This window comes from Quercus suber, unplaced genomic scaffold, assembly GCF_002906115.3.
Source record: "Quercus suber isolate HL8 unplaced genomic scaffold, Cork oak 2.0 scaffold_91, whole genome shotgun sequence".
Lineage (NCBI taxonomy): Eukaryota > Viridiplantae > Streptophyta > Magnoliopsida > Fagales > Fagaceae > Quercus > Quercus suber.
Window position 1 is genome coordinate 1 of NW_027069556.1, and position 13,739 is coordinate 13,739.

Genomic DNA, 13,739 nt, shown 5'->3' on the forward strand with positions numbered 1-13,739 from the left:
AACCAAAGTGGCACTGTAGAAGCGGTTAAAAAAAAAAAAAAAAAAAAAAAGCTCACTAAACCAAATGTGTAAGCATGGCCTTTTCTATATAGTTAATAGATAAATAGATTTAATGGCCAATCTGTTTCTTTTGAAATTTCTTTTTAAAAAAGAAAAAAGAAAAGTTGGGAGTAATTTTAACGAGTCAATGAAATAAAGACGGTAGTTAGTTTGTCTCCTCTCCTACATTACATATACTTAATCAGAGAAGCTTCCACAAAGTTCTGGACTGGTGTAGAGCCTAGCTACGATATATGCGAACCTCCTGGAAGCTACCAGCTATATCCCTCGATCTAGAACTTTCCCCCCATTCTTTTTCTTCTTCACCTATAAAAATGCCATCACCACCACTTCCTTTTTCAAACCAAATTCAATTATCTAGCTCCAAAACACAATTTTAGCATCCTTTTCTTTTTCAATCAAGAAATTAAAAAATGGATTTGAGAATCATGGGTTTGGAATCATCCCCACTGTTGTCAACCCTGCAGCAGATGATGGAGCTGAGCGACGACAAGTCTTCTTCGGCATCCTTGAACGGCCCAAGTCGCACGTACGTCCGCGACGCCAAGGCGATGGCGTCCACACCGGCAGACGTGAAGGAGTACCCAAACTCCTACGTGTTCGTGGTGGACATGCCTGGGTTGAAGTCTGGGGACATTAAGGTGCAGGTGGAGGACGACAATGTGCTTTTGATAAGTGGCGAGAGGAAGAGGGAGGAAGAGAAAGAAGGGACCAAGTACCTGAGGATGGAGAGGAGGATCGGCAAGCTCATGAGGAAGTTTGTGCTCCCTGACAATGCCAACACAGATGCTGTCTCTGCTGTATGCCAGGATGGTGTGCTCACTGTTACTGTCAACAAGTTGCCACCTCCAGAACCCAAGAAGCCTAAGACTATCGAGGTTAAGATTGCTTAATTATTACTCCTATCATAATGGGACTTCTACTCTCTCCTGGTCTTGCTCTGTCTATCATATCATATGGGAATAAATCAATCCATCTAGTCTCTGTTTGTTTGCTTTTGTTTAGGTGTGTGTTTTGTTATGCTTGTATTTGTGCTTGTTAGGAATGAATGAAGCATGTATGCTATGTTATCTTCTGTATTTTTTGCTGAAATATACTATGTTGTCTTCTTGTAATGAGAATTACAATAGTTTTTCGGCAAGTTGGAGCTTTTCTAGACTTTCCTTATACATCTGTTTGTAGCAAATGGTTCCCAATTTTTTCCTTCTTCACAATGGAACTGCCTAATCCCACATGGGTTAGTATGACATGAAATTCTAATCAACAAGTGAAGGAACCTAGTTCTAAAACTAAGAGCAACATAAAATCTTAATCCATTAGGTGCCAGAGCAACATATTTGAGCTAATATTCTTGCCGAGCACAATCACAGCAGATTTGTAGAAGCAAAATGAGTACTACAAATTCAGGAAGCGGGGCAGTGTGTATTAAAAAAATCGCTGGGATAGAAATTCATATTAGTTATCTGCGACTATACCTCATCTTTAGAAAAGATAATTAAACCAAAAACTTGGATATTTTTCAAATCTCAAGAGCAATCAGTAGTCACTGGTCTATACGAGCCACCAGTATTGAAGTTGTCTCTTTTTCGCCTACTCTGTTTTGCATGCAACCACATCAGAAACAATTTAGTATGGGCAAAGTTTATTACAATTCTTTTCTTCCCACTTCTAAATCTACTGGTGCAGCCGTCTCTGGTAAGAGATTTGGAATTATTTCTGCAGGTTGCTTGCTCTTCGGAGTGATTTTTGTCGTCTCTCTTTGTAAATAAGGCAATGAAAAAGCCTTCTCCATCCTCAACAGGATCGGTTCGCAAAAGATGTTGAACTGCAAACATAAGAACCAAGCAGTATAAAGATATTGGCCAGAGGTGGTGTAATCTCTGCGCTCTACCAAATACATTATCATCAGATTTCATTTTCTTGATAGAAGTCAGCTTATAGGGCATTAATATGCCATCTTGGTAAACAAATTGGCATTAAAACAGAACAGCACTTACAGCCTTCAAAAACTGGGAGACCACGGCGCTGCCATTGGGGGAAGGGAGTTGCCAGTTGAAAACCATATGATGCAGCAAGAGGAAGAACAGATTTTATGACATCTTCATTTTCAATTTGGTGTATGGAACATGTGCTGTAAACCACTCTCTCAACTGCAGGAACTGCCAGCAGAATAATCGTATTTAGAACACCTTTTAAAAATACATTTAGAGTACTGTAAAACGTGGGTTAAACAGCATAATTGTGCGGAGTATCATCCTCAAAGGGAGGGAAAAGAAGAAACAAAGAATATTCTTTCATGATCTAGCAGATTTACAAGAATTAATGCTTGTTCACTGATTAAGAGGTCAAATCTCAGGGCTAAGATTTCAAGAGAAAGCAATTTGTTACGAAAACCTCAGAGAGTCCCGACATATATTTGGAAGAGTATATGTAGTGACCTAATGGAGCATAAGCAGTGGCCTAAATACAAAACTTTGGGAAAGGAGAGCAAGGATATAAGCTTTGAGTGAAACTTACAAGATAATGCATGCATGAGCACTTTTCTCTGGAAAGCCGCAAGCTTGTTCAATCTTTCAGTATCAGTAACATCAGCTGCATGACCTGCAGATTTAAATTAGGAGTTACGATTAAAAATAGAGGGTAGCAGTGTGCTCCATAGTTTTAACAACTGGATCAAACTGACCAGTTCGACCAGATTAAATGTGAGCCAGGACTATATCAGACTCATCCACATTCAATAGCAAAAATTGTAAAAAAAACGATCACAACCGGCCAAGCTGGTGGTTCAACCATCAGAACCAGTTTCGATCATATAAGAAAACATAGTAGAATAATAGATTATCTTTGAAAATGTAAATATCACTTATTTTAAAATCATTATTGCCACATAAAGGATATATTGACACATTTAACAAATCAGTTATATGAATGAATAACTAAAGCTGTAAAAATTCATTTAAATAAATATAAAATTAAAAAAAAAAAAAAAAAAAAAAAAAACCAATTTCTTTTTCTTTTTTTTATTGGTAAGTTACACAAGCACCCCCATTGAGTTTTGAACCTATAACCTCATCTTTTATCTAAATAACAAAGTGTCACTTGAGCTAGATTCATTGGCCAAATTTCCAATTAAATTTTTTTTAGATGAAACAAAATTTCCATTTAAAAAAAAAAATTTAAACAGAAATAGCAAGTTTATCTAACATTACATCCCAATTGATTGGACAAAGTTGCCAAGAAGTTTTCCTGTTCAAAGTCTTAACAATTACAATGATGTTTCTAACAGCCAACTATTAGCACCTTACATTTATCTTTTTGGATTAGTAAATGGGTCTTAAATCACCTAAGCTAAAATGAGTCCAAAAGAATTTATACATCACACAATAAAAAAATCCAAAGAGGCTAATATAAGTACCTGCAGCATTAGATGGGAGCAGATGGTCCAATCTCACAGAGGCTGTCCCAGAACCAGAGCATGAAGGATCCAAAAGAATCGCACAAACCTACAATGTTGAATTGCTTGTCAGCAAAAACATAAATAGAAGATAGTGTGATTTTGTAGATGCAGTAAAGGGAATTTTAGGAAATTTCAGGACAAAATCTGGCCAGAATTTTTTTAGTCAAAACCAAGTTGAGCATTAGAGGTGAAAACCAACTTATTCGTGGTTAACAAAAGCAGCAATATAGGTAGTAACTTTGTCAGAGTCCAAGCCTGCTGTTTACAGAAGCATAAACCAACCAGATGCCAAGATGTCTGGGTTTCCAAAATGCCCCTAAAATTTCAAAAACCAGCCAGAGCTTTTGTTGATGATACAAACTTCAATTAAGAGACCGGATTAGTTCTAAGTTTCAGTTATAACCAAGAATTCAAACAACTAAAGGTGTAGACCTCCCGCCCCCTTTTTTTTTTGTTTGATATGTGACATTCACGATAGGTCATGTGGAACCTAAAGACCATAACTGTGAAGACACAGCACATTATACTTTACCTTGGAAAAGGACGGATCATTTGGATTGCAGTTTAAGAAATCTCCATGCAGAACTTCTATATCTAAAATCCAGGTTAAGGAATAGCATTTTGTGCTTTAGATGAGTGGAAATGGATGAGAAACTGACCCAAAAAAAAAAAAAAATGCTTCTAAACATAGTAGAATAATAGATTAAAAATGAATCGCAATGATCATGAATAGACATAACAGTTGGTAGATTGCAGATTGTTCAACAATTTTGAAACAGAAAAGAAATATCAAATAAATAAAACAAAATAGAATGGCACTTATGAGAAAGATCATAAAAGGATACTAGAGGCACCAGAGAGTTTAATGGTCACTTTTAGACGTATAACCCTTTCCTTATTCAGCTCACATGCAATAATCTTCCCCTTTCCTCTCATAAGAGCGGCAAGGTGGACAGTTTTGTTTCCAGGGGCTGAGCATGCATCAAGAACCTTCAAAGAAAATATAATTATACATTGACTAAACCATCACATCAACAATAAAATAAGATTTCTCATTTTCTCAACCTCACCGGCTAAAGCATGTATAGCAGTGCAGGTGTATAGAAAATGGAGAAAACTACTTCTCAAACAGTTATTTACCATACAAGTGTTAGTTTTCTGGTTTTCACTAGCATCTTCCTATATAAAAATTAAATTCATGTACATATTTCTCAAGTAAAGAAGGCATACCAAACAAAGAACACAAGGAGGGATAAAAACAAAATTACACTTGCATTAAAAGTTGAAAATCATGATTCAGAATCCAAAATAAGCTAATTTCCACTCACTTTCTTAAAAAAACAAAAATTTATGCAAATGACTAGTATTAACTGATATACTCTAAATGGTAAACTTGTTTCTTTCTTTTCATTCTTTTTCAAGGGAAGCAAAACACTTGTTTTCAGATCATGTCCTTATGTATTTCATGGCTTCTCAATTGAAAAAGAAAAAGAAAATGCCGAAGAAAATTGAAGTTGTGGATTCTGAATTTGAATGTAAACAGTTAACGATGGATTCCATCAACATATTAAAACCAAAGCAAGTGAGAGATAAGATAAGTCGATACCTTGAGTGAAAAACTCAATCATCATTCACCAATATAAATGAGAAGCATTACTCACCTCCCATCCTGGTTTAGGATCAAGAGCTGCTGCCACCATAGAACTTGCCTTCCCCTGTGCAAAAAGATCACAATTTCAGTCAAAAAAATGTTAAATTAGAACTGCTGCCCAAGTCATGGAAATTTTTTCAGGGGTAAGGAAGCATGATACTTATTTTTCCATGAAATAAGAATCCAAATCACATGAAGGTGCTTTTAATTTTATTTTAATTTTAAAAATCTTAATACCAGACTTGAACAAACTCTTACTTGCATAAAGACACTTCCATTCGTGACCAGAGGATGATTATGCAAGTCAGTACTTGGTGGGAGTATCAACAAGTCAGGAACCATGTTATCCTTTTTAACCTGTTTAACACACAAATCATAAGTGATGAAGAAAAACACAACACAGTGAAACTCTAAAAAAATAATTATCCCAGCAATAAAAACAAAACATATATTATTGCATCAAAAACATGGTAATTGTTGAACAAGTAAGGCCATCACGGTTACTATCAAAGAATTTTGGAGTTGATTGTATCCTGTGTTGTTTCTTCAGTTTTAAGTGTAACATTGGTTGACAAGTGCAAAACATAGTCTATATCATAATCCACAAATGTAAAGATTGGAAAAAGTACCATGTTTTGTTGCCCTAATTCAAGTAAGGCTGAATCAACATCCATTTTCAGAGTATTGACACGAACATAACGAGGCTTTGAAACTTCTGCATCATAAATTAGCAAACCTGGTTTAGAAATATTTTCTTTACAAGTAGTGCAATCTGAGTGGCTAAAATGAAACAGGCAGATAACTGATTAAGTGGCATAACAAGTTGATGTGAAGCTGCAGCATGAGAGAAGATCAAACCAGTAAAACACATGCTTATCTTAAAACATAAAATGAAGTATATCAGGGACACACACACACACACACCAGGAATTTGATAAAGATCCACCAAATCTTGAGGGGTCTTCACTTTTTTCTTAACTAACAGGCGTGCTAGAGCTGTTTGTAAAGCATCTTTCTGGTGCATCAGAAATTTCTCCGCATCCCCAACTAATGAAACTGCCTGGGTGAGAAGAGTTGGCACAAATATAAGATGATGATATGCACATTTGTTAATCCACTATAATAACTTGACTGAACCAGATATATTTAGCATTTAAGAGTTGAATAAAAGTGCTAAAAATAGAGTACGGACATAAAATGTAGCATGCATCATAGACTATGGATTTATCTCTATTGTATTGTATTGTATTGTATTGATTGTTATCTTCTTGTGTCCTATTGAATTCAATGTGAGAGTGAGAGTGAGAGTGAGAGTGTACCTGGCCAAAAAGAATGTCATATGTGATAATGTAAATTAAGTCCAGTTGCCTCTGCAACACCAACAACACCAAAGATTAAAAGTAAATTAGAGAGATGAGATGAGATGATAGAACATATGCTGCTCAATATTAAAATTGATACCACCTTCCATTTGGCATTGAGAATGGTAGCAGCATCCAAAACATCCTTAATAATAGGAAGATCTGAAAAACAAAAAAAGTGATAATGATATTTATTTAATTCCAAGGAATAGGAATAGGAATAGAGAATGAATAAAAGATACGCTTGAGTGTTTGGCAGACGAGAGCGAAGGTGGCCTTCTTGTTTCTGATACAAGGCCTATATATCAGAGATTTTATGGATCCCACTGCTTGGCAACGAGCATCGCCTTGGAGGACACTTCCTAATACCTTCGCTGCCTCTCTCCTTGCGAAGTACGCCGACCGCTCCCCGTTGCTCAGCCGCGTCTTCCCACGCCCTACCGCCGCCATCGCTTTCTACTTTCTCCCCTGCCTTTTGGGGTTTTGGGCTCGCCTGCTTTACTTTTCCGTTTGATTCCCAAACGACGACGTTCCTCTTTTACGCTTTAAACCAATCCCCTCCCCCAAAAACAAAGCTGTTTTCATTTTTCAATTTTCAATTTTTGTTCTTTTTAGTTTCACAACTCATCAGGCACTACCCAAAAAAAAAAAAAAAAGTGCCCCCCCCCCCCCCCTCCAAACACAAATTTCTGGCTCTATCTTTATTTGGGACCAAAAATTAAAAGTGTTTGATTTCAATATTTGGATAATACCATTTTGTCTGGCTCTATATAGAAGATTATTTGGGTGTTTTATTTCATCATTAGTAAGATGACTTTACAAATTTAGCATCATTATTGATTAGATATTTTTTATATTGCAATAAATATCAATTATAATAATCCAATTATCGGGGTAGTGAACATATAATGCAGTTTTTTTTTTTTTTTAAATATTTTGAAGAGAGTTTCAACTTATAGCGTCTACTTCCAATGATAGCTCTTATCATTAGACCAAGACATCAATCGATTTTTGGTGTAGGTAGTGATTGAATCTCAAATCTCTTATACAACCATCAGAAACTTTACCAGTTGAGCTAACATATGATGAAGTTGTTTGGTGAATAACCCACTCTTCACCAACTGCAAACTAATGTACTGGATTAATTTGGTTTTATGAATAAAGTTTTTCACTTCAAAAAAATAATGGAGTAGTTTATTCTTTACTCCATTCTAAATGATTCTAAATAAATAAATGGGATAATTATACATAACTCACCTGTGGTTTGGGCGAAAATCACTTTAAATCACAAACTATATTTTTGTAACACACTCAAAAGAAAATAACACTAAAGGAAATTTTACTCATCACATTAACTTATTTTCTTCTCAATACATTAATTTATTCCTCACGCAGACACATAAGCAGAGAGAAAGAGAGAGAGAGAGAGAGAGAGAGAGAGAATATCACAATGAGACATGGAAGCAGTGAACCCAACCCCTGAGCTTGAAATCGACCTCTCCGATCTCACCAACCTCACTCTATTGTACATCTTTCACTCTCCGAGATACACAAAAATTTATTCCTCACGCTTTTTCTGCCCCTCTCTCTCTCTCTCTCTCTCTCTCTCTCTCTCTCTCTCTGTGTTCTATCCATGTCTCTCTCATCTCTCACACTCCAATTCAGATCATCGGTAGCTTTGGGTCGTGGTGGCTTGGGTGATGATTGTGGAGGAGCACGAGTTGGCTGTGTTAGTTGGGTATGGGTTTTGAGGAGGAGCATGACGTTGTGTTGGATCTGGGTTTTGCCAAATGTCGTCGTAATTGACTCTCCCATGTCAGCCAAGTCTATCTCAGTGGCAATGGCAACGACAACGGCAAAGGCGACGGCAGAGGCTAGAAGACTAACGGCGGTGGCTTAAAGATTGGTTGTTTCTGGGTTTATATCGCATGGGTCTTGGGTTTAGATCAATGTTTCTGTAGTTTCTTGGTTTGATCGATGGTTATATCATGTGGGTTATGGGTCTTGGGTTTGATTGATGTTTCTGGGTTTTGAAGATTGGTCTTGGGTCGTGGTGTTTGATTAGCAGTGGTGGCTAGTGATTCGGCGATGGGTTTGGTAGTGGCAATGGGTGTGGATCTTGGTGGTTGTTTGTGGTTCTGTGGGTTGGAAATTTTGTTGGAATTTTTGGGTTTGTGATGTGTTAATGCTGTAGTGGTGGTGGTAGGTGATTTGTGGGTTGCTGTGGTTCGGTGGTGGTGTAGGTGTTGTGGTGTTTTTTTTTTTTTTTTTTTTTTTTTTTTTTTTTTTTTTTTTTTTTTTTTTTGTGGTGATGGTTTTGGTGGGTTCTTCATATTCTTCATGTTCAAAGTTTGTGTGAATGGAGAGAGAGACAAATACTTATTTTTGATTTTGTTTCTCATGCATTTTTGTTCTATTTTTTGTTTTGGGAGGAGAGAGATATAAAATGTGAGCAAAAATACCTATTTACCCCTAATTTTAACAGAGGTGGGTTACGGAAAACAAACGGAACATACCTCAGATAGATTANATTTGTTCCTCTCTTCCCCTTTATAGCGTTGTGGTCCCTAAAACTACAAATCCACAATATTCCTTCAGTTTCTTCTTTGTTCTTTTTTGTTTCATATACTAAATTATTCTCAATGGTTAAGCATTTTCCTGTCAAAATTGGTGAGCTTCTGAACAAAAATTATATTATACTTTCTGAACTACATATATTTTGAATGGATAATTCAATGATTTTTTTTAAAAAAAAATTGGTTATAAATATAAAATTATGAGGCTAAAACTTTAAAAAAAAAAAAAAATAGTCTCATCGCACGCACGAAGCACGTGTGATGATGCTAGTCTTTATATATCTCTATATATCTCTATACATTTTTCTATCTAAACCTCAAAAAAAAAAAAAAAAAGCCTCATATATTAAGAGGATTCAGAAAATTAGTTATGGTTTCAAAAAATGTCAAAAATACTCCTAATCGAATTAGATAATCTTTATTCTTAAAAAATAAAAAATATGGTTAAAATTTTAATTCAACAAAATTCAAAATTAAAAAAAAAAAAAAAAAAACTAGCAAAGAAACTTTTTTTTTCCCCTAAAAATTAGCACACTCTCTATTTAAATATATCTCATGCATGTTTAATACATTTTTTTTTTCTTAAAAATTAGCACACACTAAGCCCAGCAGTTTACTCAATTTCAAATCCTAAATTTTAGTTTCTTAAAAATCCATTCTTGTGTAATCTTAGCACACACTAAGCCCAGCAATTTACTCAATTTCAAATCCTAAATTTTAGTTTCTTAAAAATCCATTCTTGTGTAATCTTACTAACAATAGATAAATTCAAATTGAAAAATTACATTAAACTCAAAAAAAAAAAAAAAAAGAGTCTCATCGCACCTGCAGAGTGCATGTGATGAGGCTAGTTATTTATTATTAATATAAAAACTTAATAGCCAAAAAATAATTTAATAAGTATAAAGAAAGGTTTGATTTGACTTTGACCAAAATTTATATATATATATATATATATGTAGGAGCACAATTTGGTTCCTAAGCCCAAAAGGTAAAATGATTTAGGCTCAAAGAGCCAAATACAATGAATTTGTAGAGAGTGAGTTCAAAAACTAAGTTCTAATGAGTTGGATAACAATTATAGTGGATCCAGATGGCAAGAAAGCAAAGATAAACTAGTTTTACCCAAAACAAATTGTCCTCGGCACAATCTGAGAAGATTAGTTTTTGTATATATTTCTTTTGGATTTGATTACAAGTCTAATTTATGTGGTTACAAGGTCCCTCAATTCTCCGATCCCCTTTCCTCAGGGTATTATTTCTCTTTTATACTATATTCCTTCTTTTATCTCTACCCTCCACGTGTAGATCAGGTTTCTGGCGTTGATCCTTGTCCTATTAGCACCTTCCTGAAGTCTCTGGGAGTAGCTGTAAGGCTGAAAATTACTGTTCAGGTATCACTTCCACATTAATGCTGCCAGAGAGTTAGTTATAAAGCATTCAATGCGATGGTAGCAGCTTTCTCTTAGATATTTCATAACTTCCCTTTATCCTATGCTTTCATGATGTGTATCCTTATCAATAGAATATCTCGAAACATTACTCTGGATGGCAGACCACACCTTCTGACATCTGCTTTGCTCAGCCGAGGAGGCATTCCTCCTTGAACCACCTTCCTGGACCCTCATGACTGGACCCCTTTTCTTCATTCACTAATGCGGACTTCCATGACAGCATTTACCCATCCTCAGACTACTAGACGTCCTCGAATTGGGCTCCTGTCCCAATATATATATATATATATACACACACATGCACACTACTGGGCCTATTATTCCTACAATATACATGGAGAAATAGAATAACAAAAATAAAATTTATATTTATGTTGAACTTAGGATTCCGCTTTGGTTTCATTCTCATCTAAACAAAATTTAATCAACGTAAACTAAACTTTAGCACAACAAAATTTAATAACATTTGCTATCAATTTTTTTTTCTTATAGTATTATTATTATTATAATACAAATAGTGGTTGGACAAACTAAAATTAATAATTTCATAGATAACAATTTAACTAATTTTTTTTTTATTTGTTTCAAATAAACTTATATTTATGTTATAAGTAGCTATTTTATATTTGCAAATATACTAACACACACACACACACACACACACACATATATATATATAAACTTGGTAAAATTTTAATACATATTTAGCTATTAAATTGGATTGCAATTATAATTAAAGACACTTAGCACAATGTTATAATGTAATTAGAAACTAATTTAGGTTTTTAATTGAGCTTTAACTTTAATATATTATACTATATGATTTTATGAAACCCTTGTGTTGGTGATAAACTGATAAAATGATAATACGTCAGCCAAGGGTGTAGCCAGGATTTTTAACTTGGGGGGGCCGAATTATGTATTTGCATATTAGTCATTACTCGTGTGTATTAAAGAATTAGCAAAATAATGATAGTAATCAGTTTAAGAAATACAATAGACTTTTATCAAATTTATTAAAAAAAGAAAAAGAAAAAGAGGCTACACTGTAGACTTTCACATTTGAACACGTATGAACATTGCACTCTTCTTTCTTAGAAAAAATAAAAGGAAACAACACATTGACTGCTTGATAATTTTTTAAGTAGTAAATATGAGTTTTGTTGGGTGAGTCCACTTGAGAAACTAAAATATTGTAATTGTAAAACTTGTCATATTATAAAGGGAATGAGTTACAAAGAAACATGGTATGATGCATATGAGTAACTCATAATAAAAGAAAACATATGAGAATTGCCTTGGTCCTTTGATTGTCTTACAACAACGTTCATATTTCAAAGTAAAAACCATTAAAGCTAACATTGGGCTTATGTGTGCCTCCGCCCCTGACGTCAGCTGATATGGTGTGCCTTAGGAGTTGTCATCAATTATGTTCTTCATTCCCCCGGGTTCAACGCAGACTAGAAAAAGACAAGGGGAAAAAAAAATGGTCCAGAGTAGAAAATTTATCTAGAAAACCCATTAACATAAGCATACACTGTGGGATGAGGCTTCGAAGAAAAAGGTTTAATCTGTTGGATTAATTTTTATGAATTAATCTGTTGGATTAGAGGAATATTGGACTACGACTTCGCAGATGCCAAATAAAGGCTATTAACGCCAGGCAGTTTGGAATTAGACTTAATATAATAATTAACCATACCGTTTTGATTTTAATCCTTTATATGGTAATATAATATTATAGTTATTGAACCTATAAAAAGTAACGTCATTAATTAGAGTCATTAAACCAGTTTAACAATTTCAAAGTTTAATTGATCGTCAGCGAGAGGCCATTCGGTCAGAGGACCATCCATGATGGAAAAGGCGAAAGCAAGGGAAGAAGTTGCCTTAAAACTTCGGAGGTAAGAAATGGACTGTCCTTGTTTGATGTTGACCTATAATGAGCTTAGATCAGCCTCAGTACCATTGTATAGTAACATATCCATAATGTAGGAAGAATATTAGTAAATGGAAAAAGTTTACCATTAAATCAGTTCTGAGGAAACTTCCTTTAACTTAGCATGTAGTAATTTAAAAGACTATACAAATGTACCATTAGTCACATGATATTATTAGGTTGTGTTTGGTATGACTTAAAAAACCAATTTATTTTACTATTTAGCTTATTTTTGCTACTATTCTTGAATCACATTGCACTTTTTAGTACTATTCATGAGTCTCAATATACTATTTCAACTAATTTTTAATTTTATCTACAATACTTTTAGCAAAAAGTTTTCAGTTTCAGCTAAATAAGCTGTTCCTACATAGAAACTTAATAAGCTATTTATTTTGTTTAAATAATACAAGTAAATAGTCTTATAAATTGATTGGAGAAGGTCAAAGTAAATACATCACTTAAGAGGAAATGAGTAAGCCACATGCCGTCTTAAAAGCAAAATTGTAGGGATGTGGGACAAAATCCTTTGGACCCCTTAAAGGATTTTTATTTTCTTTTGATCAATAAGGAGGAGAGTAGTATAGTTAAAATTCGGCTTAGGAAGCTATATTTGTATGTTTGCATTTTAAGGCCAACAAACTACATGTTAAAAACAAAACAAAGAAATGATTTTATGTTTGCATTTTAAGGCCAACAAACTTTTTAGAAAAGAAAAAAAATTTTAATAGTAGTTCTACATTAAGGATCCAATTTGTCTAAAGTGAAATCTCTTTTTCACATTGACAATTGACTATATATTCTAGCTTTCACATATACTGCAGTAAATTAATTCTGTAACCGGAAGAGATCATATGTTATATCTTGTGAAATATATATGCAAAAACGAGATAAGAAATGAAGAAGAAGAAGAAATGTGGGCATGTAATTAAGTTTAGCTACATGATCCCTGTTGAAGTCAAAATCTCCAAAACAAACGTGTGCATTTTGTTACTACGTGTTTGTGTCGTGTGTGTGTGTGTGTGTGTATATATGAATTCAAGTTTGTCAGCTCACCTGACCCTCCTGCAGCGGCGCATGTAAGATAATGTGGGCAATGAAACAAGTTATCACAGCTTAATTAAATCAGTATCACTGTCACTGTCACATTTGACTTGTACGTATTCTTCTCCGTTTTGAAGGGGTTGGTCCAAGCACGAGACCCTGCACCTAAATTCACACAATCATAGCTTTAAGTCTAC

At 34.5% G+C, this 13,739-nt stretch overlaps 2 protein-coding genes across 3 annotated transcripts; one reads left to right on the forward strand and one right to left on the reverse strand.

Annotated features, from left to right (window-relative positions):
- Positions 1-298: 298 nt before the first annotated feature.
- Positions 299-1,201, forward strand: LOC112019894 (17.3 kDa class II heat shock protein). Its single transcript, XM_024052441.2, has one exon. It carries the CDS (start codon positions 474-476, stop codon positions 951-953), a length of 480 nt encoding a protein of 159 aa, XP_023908209.1. The 5' UTR covers positions 299-473; the 3' UTR covers positions 954-1,201.
- A 261-nt stretch (positions 1,202-1,462) lies between these two features.
- On the reverse strand, positions 1,463-7,176 carry LOC112019910 (25S rRNA (cytosine-C(5))-methyltransferase NSUN5). 2 transcript variants are annotated; one of them, XM_065774357.1, is made up of 13 exons: positions 6,772-7,176; positions 6,633-6,691; positions 6,488-6,538; positions 6,093-6,228; positions 5,798-5,880; positions 5,427-5,525; positions 5,179-5,232; positions 4,363-4,507; positions 4,050-4,111; positions 3,476-3,563; positions 2,578-2,661; positions 2,058-2,219; positions 1,463-1,885 (listed from the first exon to the last, which is right to left on the reverse strand). In XM_065774357.1, the coding sequence occupies exons 1-13, from the start codon at positions 6,977-6,979 to the stop codon at positions 1,587-1,589; spliced, it is 1,530 nt and encodes a 509-aa protein (XP_065630429.1). In that variant the 5' UTR covers positions 6,980-7,176; the 3' UTR covers positions 1,463-1,586. The 2 variants fall into 2 exon arrangements, with proteins under 2 accessions (XP_065630429.1, XP_023908221.1); XM_024052453.2 differs by having other exon boundaries at positions 5,798-5,883; positions 6,772-7,175.
- Positions 7,177-13,739: the final 6,563 nt, after the last annotated feature.